Genomic DNA, 17,724 nt, shown 5'->3' with positions numbered 1-17,724 from the left:
GAGGCATTGGGCGATGTCGTCTGCAGAGGTGCCTTCCAACCTCAACAGTTCCATGACGCTGTGAAATGCAGAGCTCTAGGTGCAGCAGAAACACAAGGAAGTTCAGATTTTTTTCACGGCCAGCACACAGGGACCCTGAATTCAGTTGTCCCCCATCACTGTAATTCTCTTCTGTCCATGTCCTCCCCAGGACCACGCTGAAGTCCAGCAAAACTCTTGCGCCCACCCCTTCAGGAGACACCACTGTAGCCCTGTCCAATATGTCTCTCCAGAGCTAATCTCACTTCTTAGCCAAGCACCCTTGTTGGGGCACTCGGGGCACTGTGAGGCCCTGTCATATAGCGGGAAATCAAAGGCAGCATAAAGGGAAACAGTAGCACGTGCCACGACATTACCTGCAATGTTACCATTCATTAGGAGCATGCAGGAAAATTGTGGCTTATGCAGTGTGTGCCTTTGAGCCCGAGGCCATGTGAAGACAGAAGAAAAACCAGTTCAACCAGCCACTCCCTCAAACAGTTCAGTCACCTCCTTCACCTTAGGAACAAGATGAATGGGAACTGCCTTTAGACCAGGCAGGGGGATCCCTTGGTTCAGGCAAAGAATCTTTTCAGCTTCCCAGCATCTCCACAAAGCAGGGACGTAGCATGCGTCAAAGCAAAGCGATCAGATGTCCCGGGTACGCGAGCACAAGTGTCAATTGACATTATCGCCCACCAACCCCACAGGGGAGCAAGAGCAGGAGAAAGAGACTGCTTGTGATAGAATACATAGAAAGCTGAAATAAAGCATGGAAATGACAGACACTTGTGGCCCTTCTAACTACCATAACTGTTGCAAATCCAAGAAGATCTTGGCTGGCTTCCAGGCACCCACCCAGCCGGGTACTCTCTCCTTCCTCTATGGGACAGGAGGAGAACATAAGGTGGAAAAGGTCATGGGTCCAGGCAAAGACTGGGGCATTTCTCACCAACGATCACTAGGGGCAAAATAGGCATGACTTGGAGAAGATTCATTTATATTATTAACAGTAAGACATAAAGCAGAATGGTGAAAAACATCCAAAATAGTCTTAAGAATTTCCCCACATTCCTTAACTCTTTTTAACAGACTCAACTTCCCTCCTTCATTGCAGGCTTCTCTATTTGACCCACTCTTAAACAATACAGTGGGATGCAGACTATGGGGTTGTGGTCAATACACAACAGTTCCTTTCTGATCCAACACAGACTTTGACTGACCTACCTGTGAAAACCGTCAGAGTGTTTGTGGCTTTCCCTACTACACACGTCCCTGCATTCTCAGACACAGCTGATGGGCCCTCCGACTCAGTTCTTTTATGGGAACGTGGAAGCCCTGGTGCTTGAAAAGCGAAGGAGTTTGACTGAAAACTCTTGGACTTCCCCTAATGCACCCAGAGATTTCGTCCTCCATCACACAGCAGAGCTACACCTGGACTACAGTCTAATACACATCTGATGAGAGCTGACAGCCACTGCCTTACTCAGCACCAGGCTGACCAGCTGCAGAAATACATTTGGCATTGTCATGGTCATGAGGAGCCTGTGTCCCACCCCAGTCACCAGCAACACTACATCAGCGGGGTATCACCCCAGGGACAATGTCCTGCACAGGCGGGCAGGGTTTCTTGGACTTTCTCCCTGTTTTTAAAACAAGAAGGGGAGGGTACGGGATGCAGAGACTGCATTTCAGTTCTCTGAGCATCTTTCTGCCAGGACTAAGGCGCCACTATTCAGCTGCAGATGGGCTCCTTCTAGTGATGGCAACCTGCTGCTCTGCAGTGCTCATGGACACATCAGGGGAGAGTCCCCCACTGTGACGTGCACATGTCCTCATGATGAGGTTCACAGAGGTACAGAGGGACACAGGTGTGCTCATGAAGGGCTGAAGGAAACCATGCAAAACTCTGAACACTCACAGAAAGCCAGGAAACCATCAGCCAGTGGGAACTTTGCTGAGGAGATGCTGGGGACCACTGTGGTAGAAAAGGATTCAAGTACCCCAGGGAAAACCAGGCCCAAACAAGCTCCTGGTGTTTCCTGAGGACCTGCAGAGAGTGCATAGAGCAGCAAAATCATCCTGACAGCACTGTAAGTGTTCCAATAGTATCAGACACTCCCAGCAGAGGCCCGCCTGTGTGAAACAATGAGCAACCATCAGAGAGGTGGAGGGAGCAAGAGGTAAGGACATGTTTTCCTAAATGGCAGTCCTGGCAAACAGATGAGAAACATACGAGTGTTGCCCATTTTCTGACAACTTTGCCACAAAGAAGCCCACAGGAATGACCCAGGTGCACATCACCTGCCTGCACAGGATGCCACAAGTACTTGGGCTTAAACTTGTGCCTGTGCTGACATCTGTCTGCTCTGGAAATCCTGGGCTTTTCATCCCAACACTTACAAAAACCTTCATAATGAAAGCACGTGGCAGAAGCCAAGGAAATGAAAAGGCGGCAGTGCAGGAAACTAGGACACAGCCCATGCCATTAGCTGATCAGTTTTGCATTCACCATGAACTTGTCAGAAAATTATTACTTCCACAAAGGGAGCCTGGGCCTGAGGCAGTGCAGGACTCCTACAAAAGGCAGCCCAACGCTCTGCTCTCTCATCCACTTCTTTCGCCTCCTTCTCCTTGGGAATCAGGTGAGTGTGAAGCCTTTTCTTGTCCTCTTCCTTCGGGATCAGGTGTCTTTCCTCAATGTGTGTCTCAGCTGATAGGGACAGTTCTTGCTCTGGGGTGGAAGCTGCTTCTCATGGGAGAGGGAAGGGGGAGAGAAGGTCTTCTGCAGAGAGATGCTGGTACTAAGTGGAGATGTCTCCTGGGATTTGAGGTGGGCAGCATATGCTGGGCTGGGAGGTGCCTTGTGTGCACTGTGGTTGGGTGCAGTGCTGCTTCTCATGTGCCTCCTTGTTGCAGTTCTCCCTGTCCTCTCTCTCAGGTGAGCCTCTGGCCCAGAGACATGTCCTGCTGCAACCCGTGCGTGCCCTGCCAGCCCTGTGGCCCAACCCCGCTGGCCAACAGCTGCAATGAGCCCTGTGTCAGGCAGTGCCAGGACTCCAATGTTGTCATCCAGCCCTCTGCAGTGATTGTGACCCTGCCTGGCCCCATCCTCAGCTCCTTCCCTCAGAACACCGTTGTGGGCTCCTCCACCTCCGCTGCTGTTGGCAGCATCCTCAGCTGTGAGGGAGTGCCCATCAACTCTGGGGGCTTTGACCTCTCCTGCATTACCAGCCGCTACTGTGGCAACAGATGTCGCCCCTGCTAAAGCTGCTGGCAACATCCCCAGGAAGAAGCTCCCAAGACCTTGGAACATGGTCCTTGAAAGGAGATAGAGCTTCATGGCATTGCATTCAGAGCTTTGAACCATTGTTTACTTCTTCCACTGAAGTCTCTTACTCTTTCCCCTGCTGTTTCTGTCTTTCAAGGTCAGCCTAGCAGGGACCTGTTTTTCCCCATCCCTCTGCAGGGCAGGCAGAATTACTCCCTGCTGGAGTTTTACCACATCCTTGTGGCTGCGCATGGTGCTCCCTGTGAGCCATCTGTTTTCTTCTTCAGTCTCATTAAAGTTGTGCTGCATCCAAGCCTGGGCCTGCGAGTCCTCTTTTCTCTTCTGTAACTCTTCCATTCTGCTCAGGGAGAAAGGAAGAAGAATACAGATGTAGGGACTCACTGCACTGCATTTTCAACATATGAATGTGGTCATTTGGCCATGGTTGAGATGCAGGAGATGTAGCTTCTTAGCCCTATGACCTGGAGGAGGAAAGGAAAACTCCAGCTTCAGCTGCCAACACCACATAGGGGAAAGCAGCCACTGGCACGTACACCTATAGCAGATTGCACAGGAATGTGTCCAGGTGGGTTTTGTATTTCTCCAGAGAAGGAGACTCCACAAATTCTCTGGGCAGCCTGTTCCAGTGCTCTGTCACCCTAGAAGAAAATAAGTTATTCCTCATGTTCAGATGGAAACTCCTGTGCTTCAGTCTGTGCCCATTGCCTATTATCCTATCATTGGGCACCACTGAAAGGATTATGGTACCATCATCTTGTCATCCACTCTTAAGATATTTGTAAACATTGAACAGATCACCTCTCAGCCTTCTCCAGGTGGAACTGACAGAGCTGTCTCAGTCTCTCCTCGTAAGAAAGATGCTCCAGGCCCTGATGATCTTTGTTGCGTGCCACTGGACTCCATCCACTAGTTACTTGTCCTTCTTAAACCAGGAGCCCAGAACTGGATACTTTTCCTTAAATGCATGCATTCTGGCTCACACCACAGTGCCTTACCTCTTCCCCAAATGATGGTGGAGAGACTCTCCTCAGCATCCTCAAAGTGTTCTGGGAGACGGTGCATCCCCTGCATAGGGCACCTCTCAGAGGTAGACAGAAGAGGGCACCTCTGGACTGGCTGGGCTGGGGGGGTCTTGACTGTGCACAGCTCCACACCTGGTTCCCATCAGGCAGCTGTGGGGAAAGACCTATTCCCATGTGGGATTTGGGGTCCACTGAGACACCCCATGAGTTGGGAACTCTGCAGTGAGTGACCAGTGGTGGAAAGGTAACACAGGGTCTCTGTCTGCCTTGAAGAACCCTTATCACTGTGTCACATCCCAGTTGTGTATCTGCAGCTTCAGATAAAAGCTTTTTCACTTTGGAGGTGCTCAAACAATTGAACAGTTTGTTCAGAGAGCTTGTGGAGACCTGTCTGCAGGGATACTCCAATCCTGTCTCAATAGAGCTCTTAGCCAATGTGCTCTAGCTGACCTTACTCTAGCAGAGGCATTGGGTGAGGTCATCTGCAGAGCTGACTTCTAACCTCAACTGTTCCGTGATTATGTGAAATGCTTACCTCAATGTGCACCAGCAACACAAGGAAATTCAAGTTTCTCTCAGGGTCAGCACACAGGGACCTGGAATTCAATTGTCCCCCAGCACTGCAATGCTTTTCTGTCCATATCCTATGTTGAAAGTATCCTTTGCAACACTGCATCACCAGGGTTTCACTGCAGCGATAATGATTCGCCCAAGTGGGCAGGGTTTCTTGGCCTTTCTCTCAGTTTGTAAAGCAAGAAATGGATGGTGTACGAGGCAGATACTGCATGTCAGTTGTCTGAGCACCTCTTTGCCATTACAAAGGCACCAGCATTCAGATAAATTCATCATGATTGAAGCACATCATTGAGAGGTCATAGAATCACAGAATACTCCATACTGGAAGAGACCTTTAAAGATCATGTAGTCCAATCTTTCATGGAAAAGAGACACAAGATGAGATTAACAACTACCCTGTCCAATCACATCTTGGAAACTTCCAGTGATGGGGAGTCTGCCACATCTCTGAATTGTCATTCCAGTGAGGGATTGGTCTTACTATAAAAATGGTATTTCTTCTCTCAAGATAAAATCTGTTCTAATGCAACCTGTATTCACTGGCCCTTGTCTTCTCCATGTGGCTCCTTGTGAATGAAAGAGCCTCTGCCCTCTTTCTAGATACCCGTTAAGTACTGGAGTACTGAGATGTGGACCCCTGAGCCTTCTCTTTTCCCGGAAGAAAAGACTTATCTCCTGCAGTCTTCCCTCAGAGGACAGTTTCTCCCGCCCTTTGGTCCAATTAGACACATATATACAAGAGTGATGGTGGCTCCTGGATAAGGATCAGTGAAGGCTGAGTCAAAGGTGTGGGACCCCAGCGGTGGTTTTCTTGATGAGGAAGGGTCAAGCAGCAGAAGTGGCACCTGTGTGAAGATGACCACAATCCAAGTATCTGTGCTACCAGGGCTTGCAGGAAAGAGATCTTCTCTTTCATGGGAGTTTGGCAATGGAGAAGTTTGCATATGGTGACATCAAAACTAAAGGACATCACTGAAAGAATCATGAAATCAGTGATAGCCAGGAAGACAGGAAAACATCAAAATGACTGTGCCAGTCAGCAGGCAATACAAATTATTTTCTTCACGGCAAAGAACCCTACATAATATCTAACAAAACAGTGGTGGTGTATCAGGTCTCCACAAAGAAAATATGAGGAGGCAGAAAAATGGAGGTCATTATCCAACAGGGTTAAAACATATACGGAGAAGATAATGACACATGGGGCTATGTGTCCACCTTGGGAGGGATGGAAATCCAGGGGATTGAGATGAGTTTACAGGTGTCTTGTTCTCCTTTGACATGGCCCAGTACATGACCAGAAGGAATCAGAACCCAGACAAGAGGGAAGAAGCAATGATTTGGTGGGTTAGATCTATTATTTCTGTTGCCTTCAGATGGACAAACCAGCCCCGGTTTCTGCCTGAGAGAACTCACCCCAGATAAAGGTCTGACCGTACCAGGGTGAGGTGTAGATATGGACCACAGCAGAAAGGACCTGACAGAGTTTATTCATGAAGATATGAAATTTATTTCCTGTGTTGCAAAGTGAGAAAATACAGTGCAGCAAGTCCCATCCTCCCCTTCATTTACATTTTTCCCTGAGCAGAATGGAAGAGTTACAGAAGAGAAAAGAGGACTCGCAGGCCCAGGCATGGATGCAGCACAACTTTAATGAGACTGAAGAAGAAAACAGATGGCTCACAGGGAGCACCATGCACAGCCACAAGGATGTGGTGAAACTCCAGCAGGGAGTAATTCTGCCTGCCCTGCAGAGGGATGGGGAAAAACAGGTCCCTGCTAGGCTGACCTTGAAAGACAGAAACAGCAGGGGAAAGAGTAAGAGACTTCAGTGGAAGAAGTAAACAATGGTTCAAAGCTCTGAATGCAATGCCATGAAGCTCTATCTCCTTTCAAGGACCATGTTCCAAGGTCTTGGGAGCTTCTTCCTGGGGATGTTGCCAGCAGCTTTAGCAGGGGCGACATCTGTTGCCACAGTAGCGGCTGGTAATGCAGGAGAGGTCAAAGCCCCCAGAGTTGATGGGCACTCCCTCACAGCTGAGGATGCTGCCAACAGCAGCGGAGGTGGAGGAGCCCACAACGGTGTTCTGAGGGAAGGAGCTGAGGATGGGGCCAGGCAGGGTCACCACCACGGGGGAGGGCTCAATGACAACAGTGGAGTCCTGGCACTGCCTGACACAGGGCTCATTGCAGCTGTTGGCCAGCGGGGTTGGGCCACAGGGCTGGCAGGGCACGCACGGGTTGCAGCAGGACATGTCTCTGGGCCAGAGGCTCACCTGAGAGAGAGGACAGGGAGAACTGCAACAAGGAGGCACATGAGAAGCAGCACTGCACCCAACCACAGTGCACACAAGGCACCTCCCAGCCCAGCATATGCTGCCCACCTCAAATCCCAGGAGACATCTCCACTTAGTACCAGCATCTCTCTGCAGAAGACCTTCTCTCCCCCTTCCCTCTCCCATGAGAAGCAGCTTCCACCCCAGAGCAAGAACTGTCCCTATCAGCTGAGACACACATTGAGGAAAGACACCTGATCCCGAAGGAAGAGGACAAGAAAAGGCTTCACACTCACCTGATTCCCAAGGAGAAGGAGGCGAAAGAAGTGGATGAGAGAGCAGAGCGTTGGGCTGCCTTTTGTAGGAGTCCTGCACTGCCTCAGGCCCAGGCTCCCTTTGTGGAAGTAATAATTTTCTGACAAGTTCATGGTGAATGCAAAACTGATCAGCTAATGGCATGGGCTGTGTCCTAGTTTCCTGCACTGCCGCCTTTTCATTTCCTTGGCTTCTGCCACGTGCTTTCATTATGAAGGTTTTTGTAAGTGTTGGGATGAAAAGCCCAGGATTTCCAGAGCAGACAGATGTCAGCACAGGCACAAGTTTAAGCCCAAGTACTTGTGGCATCCTGTGCAGGCAGGTGATGTGCACCTGGGTCATTCCTGTGGGCTTCTTTGTGGCAAAGTTGTCAGAAAATGGGCAACACTCGTATGTTTCTCATCTGTTTGCCAGGACTGCCATTTAGGAAAACATGTCCTTACCTCTTGCTCCCTCCACCTCTCTGATGGTTGCTCATTGTTTCACACAGGCGGGCCTCTGCTGGGAGTGTCTGATACTATTGGAACACTTACAGTGCTGTCAGGATGATTTTGCTGCTCTATGCACTCTCTGCAGGTCCTCAGGAAACACCAGGAGCTTGTTTGGGCCTGGTTTTCCCTGGGGTACTTGAATCCTTTTCTACCACAGTGGTCCCCAGCATCTCCTCAGCAAAGTTCCCACTGGCTGATGGTTTCCTGGCTTTCTGTGAGTGTTCAGAGTTTTGCATGGTTTCCTTCAGCCCTTCATGAGCACACCTGTGTCCCTCTGTACCTCTGTGAACCTCATCATGAGGACATGTGCACGTCACAGTGGGGGACTCTCCCCTGATGTGTCCATGAGCACTGCAGAGCAGCAGGTTGCCATCACTAGAAGGAGCCCATCTGCAGCTGAATAGTGGCGCCTTAGTCCTGGCAGAAAGATGCTCAGAGAACTGAAATGCAGTCTCTGCATCCCGTACCCTCCCCTTCTTGTTTTAAAAACAGGGAGAAAGTCCAAGAAACCCTGCCCGCCTGTGCAGGACATTGTCCCTGGGGTGATACCCCGCTGATGTAGTGTTGCTGGTGACTGGGGTGGGACACAGGCTCCTCATGACCATGACAATGCCAAATGTATTTCTGCAGCTGGTCAGCCTGGTGCTGAGTAAGGCAGTGGCTGTCAGCTCTCATCAGATGTGTATTAGACTGTAGTCCAGGTGTAGCTCTGCTGTGTGATGGAGGACGAAATCTCTGGGTGCATTAGGGGAAGTCCAAGAGTTTTCAGTCAAACTCCTTCGCTTTTCAAGCACCAGGGCTTCCACGTTCCCATAAAAGAACTGAGTCGGAGGGCCCATCAGCTGTGTCTGAGAATGCAGGGACGTGTGTAGTAGGGAAAGCCACAAACACTCTGACGGTTTTCACAGGTAGGTCAGTCAAAGTCTGTGTTGGATCAGAAAGGAACTGTTGTGTATTGACCACAACCCCATAGTCTGCATCCCACTGTATTGTTTAAGAGTGGGTCAAATAGAGAAGCCTGCAATGAAGGAGGGAAGTTGAGTCTGTTAAAAAGAGTTAAGGAATGTGGGGAAATTCTTAAGACTATTTTGGATGTTTTTCACCATTCTGCTTTATGTCTTACTGTTAATAATATAAATGAATCTTCTCCAAGTCATGCCTATTTTGCCCCTAGTGATCGTTGGTGAGAAATGCCCCAGTCTTTGCCTGGACCCATGACCTTTTCCACCTTATGTTCTCCTCCTGTCCCATAGAGGAAGGAGAGAGTACCCGGCTGGGTGGGTGCCTGGAAGCCAGCCAAGATCTTCTTGGATTTGCAACAGTTATGGTAGTTAGAAGGGCCACAAGTGTCTGTCATTTCCATGCTTTATTTCAGCTTTCTATGTATTCTATCACAAGCAGTCTCTTTCTCCTGCTCTTGCTCCCCTGTGGGGTTGGTGGGCGATAATGTCAATTGACACTTGTGCTCGCGTACCCGGGACATCTGATCGCTTTGCTTTGACGCATGCTACGTCCCTGCTTTGTGGAGATGCTGGGAAGCTGAAAAGATTCTTTGCCTGAACCAAGGGATCCCCCTGCCTGGTCTAAAGGCAGTTCCCATTCATCTTGTTCCTAAGGTGAAGGAGGTGACTGAACTGTTTGAGGGAGTGGCTGGTTGAACTGGTTTTTCTTCTGTCTTCACATGGCCTCGGGCTCAAAGGCACACACTGCATAAGCCACAATTTTCCTGCATGCTCCTAATGAATGGTAACATTGCAGGTAATGTCGTGGCACGTGCTACTGTTTCCCTTTATGCTGCCTTTGATTTCCCACTATATGACAGGGCCTCACAGTGCCCCGAGTGCCCCAACAAGGGTGCTTGGCTAAGAAGTGAGATTAGCTCTGGAGAGACATATTGGACAGGGCTACAGTGGTGTCTCCTGAAGGGGTGGGCGCAAGAGTTTTGCTGGACTTCAGCGTGGTCCTGGGGAGGACATGGACAGAAGAGAATTACAGTGATGGGGGACAACTGAATTCAGGGTCCCTGTGTGCTGGCCGTGAAAAAAATCTGAACTTCCTTGTGTTTCTGCTGCACCTAGAGCTCTGCATTTCACAGCGTCATGGAACTGTTGAGGTTGGAAGGCACCTCTGCAGACGACATCGCCCAATGCCTCTGCTAGAGTAAGGTCAGCTAGAGAACATTCGTGGAGAGCTCTGTTGAGACTGGATTGGAGTATCTCCACAGAAAAGACTCCACAACTTCTCTGAACAGCCTATTTCAGAGTTTGAGCACCTCCACAGTGAAAAAGCGTTTCTTTGGCCCTGTGGATGGGACATAGCAGTAAGGTTCTGCAAAGGAGGCAGAGCCCCTGTGCCCCTTTCCACCACTAGTCACTCACTGCAGAGTTCCCAACTCACTGGATGTCTCAGTGACCCCAAATCCCACAAGGGGAGAGGTCTTTCCCCACAGCTGCCTGATGGGAACCAGGTGTGGAGCAGTGCACAGTCAAAACCCCCCCAGCCCAGAGATGCCTTCTTCTGTTTGCTGCTGAGAGGTGTCCTATGCTGGGGATGCACCATCTCCCTGAACACTTTGAGGGTGCTGAGGAGAGTCTCTCTGCCATCATTTGGGGAAAAGGAAAGGCACTGTGGCATAAGTCAGAGTGCTTGCATTTAAGGAATAGCATCCAGTTCTGGGCCCCCTGTTTAAGCAGCACAAGGAATTACTGGATGGAGTCCAGTGGTGGGTTATGAAGATGACCAACACCTGGAGCATCTTTCTTACGAGGAGAGACTGAGATAGCTGTGTCAGTTCAGCCTGGAGAAGGCTGAGAGACGATCTTGTTAAAGTTTATAAACATCTCAATTGTGGATGTCAAGATGATGGTACCAGAATCCTTTCAGTGGTGTCCAATGATAGGATGATAGACAACGGGCACAGAATAAAGCACAGGAGCTTCCATTTGAATATGAGGAAAATTTCTTTTCTTCTTCTAGGGTGACAGAGCACTGGAACAGGCTGCCCAGAGAATCCTGTCACTTCAAAGCTTTTACACGACTCAGGAGCAAGGACCCTGGGAAACAACTCAGCCCTTCTGAGGCTACCTGGAGCCAACATGAAATAAGTTGTCCAGGGCTGGACATTCTCCTCATTGAGAACAGCGTGCTGTGGCCCTGTCCCTTCCCTCTCAGACAAGGAATATGACAGCCAATGACTGGTGGAGAGAGCCAGGAGAAAATGAGAGAGGTCATTGCACACAGTCACAGGAGCCCTTGGGAAAAGTCAAGGATTGCAGGGCTTGGAGCAGCTGGGACCCTTCCTGTCAGTAAGACCATACGAAATAACCCACCAGAGTTCCCCAGGCTGACACCGCCTGCCTCCACTGGACCCCTCTGGCTCTTAGTCCCTGTCTTCTGAACACAATGATTCATCCTTGCCCCGGAAATCCCAGGATTTCTCATCCGATCTTCAAAAGAAGCATCTGCGAGGCAATGGGCATGAACTATAAAGATATACATAGTGCCATGAGTCCAAGCTGGAAATCCTCAGGCCTTTAATCCTGACACTCACAGAATAAAATTTCATATAGGAAAGTACGTAGCAGATGCCAGGAAATGAAAACGCGGCAGTGCAGGAAACCAGGTCACAGCCCATACCATTAGCTGGTGTATTTTACATTCATCATGAGCTTGTCAGAAAATTATTACTTCCACAAAGGGAGCCTGGGCCTGAGGCAGTGCAGGAGTCCTATAAAAGGCAGCCCAATTCTCTGCTCTCTCATCCACTTCTCTCGCCTCCTTCTCCTCGGGAATCAGGTGAGTGTGAAGCCTCTTCTTGTCCTCCTTCTGGATCAAGTGTCTTTCCTCTATGTGTGTCTCAGCTGACAGGGTCTGTTCTGGCCCTAGGGTGAGAGACATTTTCCATGGGAGAGAGGAGGGGGAGAGAAGGTCTTCTGCAGAGAGATGCTGGGACTTGATGATGGTGGCTCCTGGGATTTGATCTGGGCAGTGTATGTTGGGCCAGGAGGTGTCTTGACTCCACTGCGGTTGGGTGCAGTGCTGCTTCTCATGATCAATTCCTCATGTTCTCTTTCCACCCGCCCTCTCACCCAGGTGAGCCTCTGTCCCAGAGACATGTCCTGCTGCAACCCGTGCGTGCCCTGCCAGCCCTGCGGCCCAACCCCGCTGGCCAACAGCTGCAATGAGCCCTGTGTCAGGCAGTGCCAGAGCTCCAATGTTGTCATCCAGCCCTCTGCAGTGATTGTGACCCTGCCTGGCCCCATCCTCAGCTCCTTCCCTCAGAACACCGTTGTGGGCTCCTCCACCTCTGCTGCTGTTGGCAGCATCCTCAGCTGTGAGGGAGTTCCCATCAACTCTGGGGGCTTTGACCTCTCCTGCATTACCAGCCGCTACTGTGGCAGCAGATGTCGCCCCTGCTAAAGATGCTGGCAAGTACTTTTGCCATGAAACTCCCAAGACCTTGGAACATGGTCCTTGAAAGGAGATAGAGATCCGTGGTTTTAGATTCAGAGCTTTGAACCACTGTTTCCTTCTTTCACTGAAGTCTCTTACTCGTTCCTCTGCTTATTCTGTCTCCCAAGGCCAGCGTAGCTGTGACCTGTTGGTCTCCCTTCCTCTGCAGGGCAGGCAGACTGACTCCTGGCAGGAGTCTCACCACATCCTTGTGTGTGTCCATGGTGCTCCCTGTGAACCGCTTCCTTTTCTTCTTGAAACTCATTAAAGTTGTGTTGCATCTAATCCTGAGTCTCCGAGTCCTCTTCTGCTCACAGAGAACACTTCCATTTTGCTCAGGGAAAAATATGGATCAAGGGGAAGGTGGGACTCCCTGCAGTGGAAATTTGTCACTTGACACCACAATTAATCAGTTTCAAGTTTTCATAATTCAACTGACTGGAGTTGCTCTTGAGGGACAGTCAACTTAGTGACTTAGACAGTCTATTTGCTTAGCTCTCTTTGGCAAAGACATAGGCATTTCTTACCCAACATTCTCTGCTCTTCCCAGTCACACCTGATATATTGTCCAGCAACAGTCTGAATTAGACCTAAAAGGGACTTTTGCCATTTAAAATAAGCAATTAAGAATGAGGCAATTAAGAAACCAATCCACCCAGGAACTGTCACACACCCAATTACATGCAGCGGGAATCCACCATTCCACGGCAATGGTGAGTTCCAGCAGAGCAGAAGTGTTGGTCAGAACTCTGTCAGGTCCTTTCTGCTCTGGTCCATTTCCACACCTGAGCCCTGGCATGGTCAGACCCTCATCTGGGGCAAGTGGTTTCTCTCAGTCAAAAACAAAGGTGGTTTGTCCCTCTGGCAGCAACTGAAATAGTAGACTTAACCCACCGCAGCTTTGCTCCTTCCCTCTTCTCTTCTCCATGTATCTTCTCAACCCTGGTGGAAAATGACCTCCATTCTTCTTCCTCCTCGTATTTCCTTGGTGGAGACCTGATACACCACCACTGTTGTGTCAAAAATGATGTAGATTTTCCTCGCCTTGAGTAAAATAGTTTGTGTTGGCTGCTGGGTGACACAGTCATTTTGACATTTGATCCTCTCACTTATGCCCTGGAATTGTAATGTCACCATATGCAAACTTCTCCACTGCAACACTCCCATGAGAGACAAAATCTGCTTCTTGCAATCCCTGGTAGCATGGGCATTGGGATGTGACTGGACAGGGTGGTAGATAATCTCATTTTGTCTCTCTTTCCCATGAAAGATTGGACCAGGTGATCAATCAAGGTCACTTCCCTCCCAGTGATACCCTTCAATCGTGATGTCACAATATGCCATCCACTCTACTGCACCACTGTCATCACAAAGAAAATCCTCATTCCAAAGGAGTTTATTGTAATTGATATTCACTTCTTTTTTTTTTTTTTCAGAGAAAATAGGATGGTGCATGGTTATTGTCCTCTTCATTTCCAAGACTTGTTCACCTAGAGACATACTCTGTAGGCAGGGAATAGCAAAGAGGGACATGAACTTTTGAACTTCTTCTCTAGAAGGACAGTCATGATCAAGAGAAATGAGAACCCCCAAAGATGAGTCAGCAAGTCCACAAGAGACTTCCATCTAGAGTGGCAGATACATGTACCCAGAAGAGTGTCTTGATTGTCCAGGTCTTCTAGGTGACAGCTCTCTTTGTGCGTTGAGGCACTCCATGCTGGGGTCCATTGCCTGGTCCCCAGGGCAGAGTGGGTCCATGGCGCCATGTGCTTGGCTTGGCTTGGCTTCCTGGGCTTAAGACAAGTAGTTTTCCTCCCAGTGTAACCACCAAGACTGGTGCTGTTTACTGCAGGGCCTGGTGTGGGGAGAGGTGTCCTACCATGAGGGCACAGCCCTGCATTTTGGTGTGCCCATGTGGTTCCCAGGGGTGAGCAGGGTCTCTTGCAGGACAGCTCTAGAGCCGCTAAGGACTGCACTAAACAGAGAAGGGTCACAAAGACGATCAACGGAATAAGAATCTGCAGCATAAGGAAAGGCTGAAAGAATTAGATATGTTCAGTTTTGAGAAGCATAGTGGGGAACTCAGCACCATGCTCCAGTATTTCAAGGGTGCCTAGAAAGAAAATGGAGACTCCCTTTCTGGAAGCAGTCACATGGAAGAAACGATGGGTAATAGGTGCAAGCCACTCCTGGGAGGAATCTGGCTGAAGACCAGAGCAATATTATTCATGATGAGAACAAGCACACACTGGTATACTATCTCCGGGGAAGTGCTGGATTCTGAAACTTTGGACACCTATATGATGCAGTTAAACAGGGTACTGGACCATCTTGTCTAGCCGGTGCTTTTGCCAAGAACGGTTGGTCCAGAACATCCTTTTCTTCTGCTTCATCCTGGTATTCTATGATGATGGTGCAGATGCATGTCTGGAGAGCAGCAGGGCCCTGCCAGGTGCTGAAGGAATATATGAGATACGTATCGACTTGTGCCCATGTGTGTTGGTCATGCACACGAGGTCAGGTAATGGAGGGGAGGGAATGAGAGAGATGAGGCTGTAGGCTCTCCCCAGGTATTGCTGTTTCCCAGCCCCACTCCTGCCACCCTTTGGAGCCATTTCACCACTTAAGGCCATTGGCTATGGATTAGCCGTGAATGTTTTCTCAGATCCAAGAGAAAGGGCACAAAATAAAATCTGCTGCAGGGAGTCCCACCCTCCCCTTCCGCCATTGTTTTCCCTCAGCAGACCGGAAGAGTTGCCTCAGAACAAAGGGAAATTCAAATGTCCAGGCTTGGATGCAGTACAGCTTTAATGAGTGTCAAGAAGAAATGGAGGTGGTTCACAGGGAGCACCACGGGCAGCCCCAAGGATGCAGTGAAACTCTGGCAGGGTGTCAGTCTTCCTGCCCTGCAGAGGGTAGGAGACCAACATGTCCCCACTAGGATGGCCTCGGAGACAGAATCAGCAGGGGAAAGAATGAGAGATGAGAGTTGAAGAAGTAAGCAACAGATCAAAGCTCTGAATGCAATGTCATGGAGATTTATCTCCTTTCAAGGACCGTGTTCAAAGGCCTTGGGAGTTTCTTGTCCGAGGATGTTGCCGGCAGCTTTAGCAGGGTCGGCATCTGCTGCCACAGTAGCGGCTGGTAATGCAGGAGAGGTCAAAGCCCCCAGAGTTGATGGGCACTCCCTCACAGCTGAGGATGCTGCCAACAGCAGCAGAGGTGGAGGAGCCCACAACGGTGTTCTGAGGGAAGGAGCTGAGGATGGGGCCGGGCAGGGTCACCACCACGGGGGAGGGCTCAATGACGACGGTGGAGTTCTGGCACTGCCTGACACAGGGCTCATTGCAGCTGTTGGCCAGCGGGGTCGGGCCGCAGGGCTGGCAGGGCACGCACGGGTTGCAGCAGGACATGTCTCTGGGACAGAGGCTCACCTGGGTGAGAGGGCAGGAGGAAAGTGATCGTGAGGTATTGATCATGAGAAGCAGCACTGCACCCAACCACAGTGGAGCCAAGGCACCTCCTGGCCCAACATACACTGCCCAGATCAAATCCCAGGAGCCACCACCATCAAGTCCCAGCACCACTCTGCAGAATACCTTCTATCCCCTTCCCTCTCCTATGGGAAAAATCCCCCCCGTCCCACTGCCAGGACTGACCCCGTCAGCCGAGACACACATAGAGGAAAGTACTTGATCCAGAAGCAGGACAAGAAAAGGCTTCACACTAACCTGATTCTCGAGGAGGAGGAGGCAAGAGAAGTGGATGAGAGAGCAGAGAGTTGGGCTGATTTTTATAGGAGTCCTGCACTGCCTCAGGCCCAGGCTCCCTTTGTGGAAGTAATAATTTTCTGACAAGCTCATGGTGAATGCAAAATACACCAGCTAATGATATGGGCTCTGTCCTAGTTTCCTGCACTGCCACCTTTTCATTTCCTGGCATCTTGCACGTTCTTTCCTATATGAAGTTTTCTGTTAATGCCAGGATGAAAGGCACAGGCATAAGCTGTAGCCGAAATTCTGGTGGCAACCTGTGCAGGCAGGTGATCTGTACCTGGGTCATTCCTGTGGGTTTCTTTGTGGCAAAGTTTTCTGGAAGTGGGCAATGCTCTTTTGTTTCCCATCTGGTGCTCAAGGACTGCCATTTGGGACAACAAGACTTATCCTTTTCTGTTACTCCTGTCACCTTCTTCATAGTTGCTGCTTGTGGGTCTCTGGTGGGAGTGTCTGACACTATAGCAACATTAATCCTGCTTTCAGTATGATTTTGCTGGGCTCCTTTACCTCATGTCCTCTCTGTGCACTCTCTGCAGGTCCTCAGGGAATGACAGGATCATGTTTAGGGCTTGGTTTCACCTGGAATACTTGAATACTGCCACTGTGGCCCCCAACATCTCCTCAGCAGAGTCCTCACTTGCTGATGTTTCCTCGGCTTTCTGTGAGTGTACAGATTTTTGCATGGTTCCATGCAGGCCTGCATGAGCACACCTGTCTCAGTCTGTACCTCTGTGACCCTCATCATGAGGGCATGTGGAGATCACAGCTGGAGACTCTCCCCTGATACGACCATGGGCACCGTAGAGCAGCAGGTTGCCCTTGCCAGTTGGAGCCCGTTTGCACCTGAATGGTGGTGCCTTTGTCCTGGAAGAGAGATGCTCAGGGAACTGAAATGCAGTCTCTGCCTTCTGCAGCCTCTCTTTCTTGCTTTACAAACAGGGAAAAAGGCCGAGAATCCTGCTCACCTGCGCAGACCTTTGTCCTTGTGGTGATACCCTGCTGATGCAGTGTTGCCAGCGACTGGGATGGGACACAGGCTCCTCACATCCATGCCAATGTCAGATGCATTTCTGGAACTCATTATCCTCGTGCTGAGTGAGGTAGCAGCGAAGAGGTCTCACCACATGGGTATTGGTCAGTACACAACATCTTGACTGTCTTTCTAGTCCCAAGTTTCTGAGGTGAAAGCACCAAACGCTGTTCCCTATGAGCTATAGACATCAGGAGAGGAGGAAACTGGCAGGAGGGGCATAGTACAGGTCTCCTCTCCCAGCATCCTGGGTGGTGGCCCTTCTGTGCAAGGCTGAGCACTGAGAAAGGGCCCTCAGTTCTTCCCTGGCAGCTTTATTTTCCCTGTGCACCCAGAGATCTTCCAACAAAGATCTTCTTCCTGTGAGGGGCTGGAGTTAGTGGCCGGAGGGAAAAGCAGAAGGTGGTGAGGGAGCTTCCACCATAGAACTGTTCTACCCCTGCATCCCATGATGGGATTAAACTAGCCCATGCACT

The 17,724-nt window shown here is 50.0% G+C and overlaps 3 protein-coding genes and 1 pseudogene across 4 annotated transcripts; 2 read left to right on the top strand and 2 right to left on the bottom strand.

The window, feature by feature from the left end:
• Positions 1 to 2,166: 2,166 nt before the first annotated feature.
• On the top strand, positions 2,167 to 3,286 carry ODF1 (outer dense fiber of sperm tails 1; the record flags this gene model as incomplete). Its single annotated transcript, XM_082070946.1, has 3 exons — positions 2,167 to 2,201; positions 2,566 to 2,663; positions 2,979 to 3,286. The coding sequence occupies 3 exons, from the start codon at positions 2,167 to 2,169 to the stop codon at positions 3,284 to 3,286; spliced, it is 441 nt and encodes a 146-aa protein (XP_081927072.1).
• A 3,571-nt stretch (positions 3,287 to 6,857) lies between these two features.
• LOC309449211 (feather keratin Cos1-1/Cos1-3/Cos2-1-like) lies at positions 6,858 to 7,163 on the bottom strand (the record flags this gene model as incomplete). Its single annotated transcript, XM_082071176.1, has 1 exon — positions 6,858 to 7,163. One exon carries the CDS (start codon positions 7,161 to 7,163, stop codon positions 6,858 to 6,860), a length of 306 nt encoding a protein of 101 aa, XP_081927302.1.
• A 4,490-nt stretch (positions 7,164 to 11,653) lies between these two features.
• LOC309449201 (feather keratin Cos1-2-like) lies at positions 11,654 to 12,409 on the top strand (annotated as a pseudogene). The gene is made up of 2 exons: positions 11,654 to 11,789; positions 12,088 to 12,409. The product of its transcript is annotated as a feather keratin Cos1-2-like (transcript).
• A 3,140-nt stretch (positions 12,410 to 15,549) lies between these two features.
• Positions 15,550 to 15,855, bottom strand: LOC309449214 (feather keratin Cos1-1/Cos1-3/Cos2-1-like; the record flags this gene model as incomplete). The annotated part of the gene is made up of 1 exon (XM_082071179.1): positions 15,550 to 15,855. The coding sequence occupies one exon, from the start codon at positions 15,853 to 15,855 to the stop codon at positions 15,550 to 15,552; it is 306 nt and encodes a 101-aa protein (XP_081927305.1).
• Between the last annotated feature and the right edge of the window lie 1,869 nt (positions 15,856 to 17,724).

The sequence above is a fragment of the Streptopelia decaocto genome (assembly GCF_964273445.1).
Source record: "Streptopelia decaocto genome assembly, chromosome: 22".
NCBI classification, from domain to species: domain Eukaryota; kingdom Metazoa; phylum Chordata; class Aves; order Columbiformes; family Columbidae; genus Streptopelia; species Streptopelia decaocto.
The sequence above is the reverse complement of the archived record's forward strand: the minus strand, read 5'-3'. Positions and strand labels throughout refer to the sequence as shown.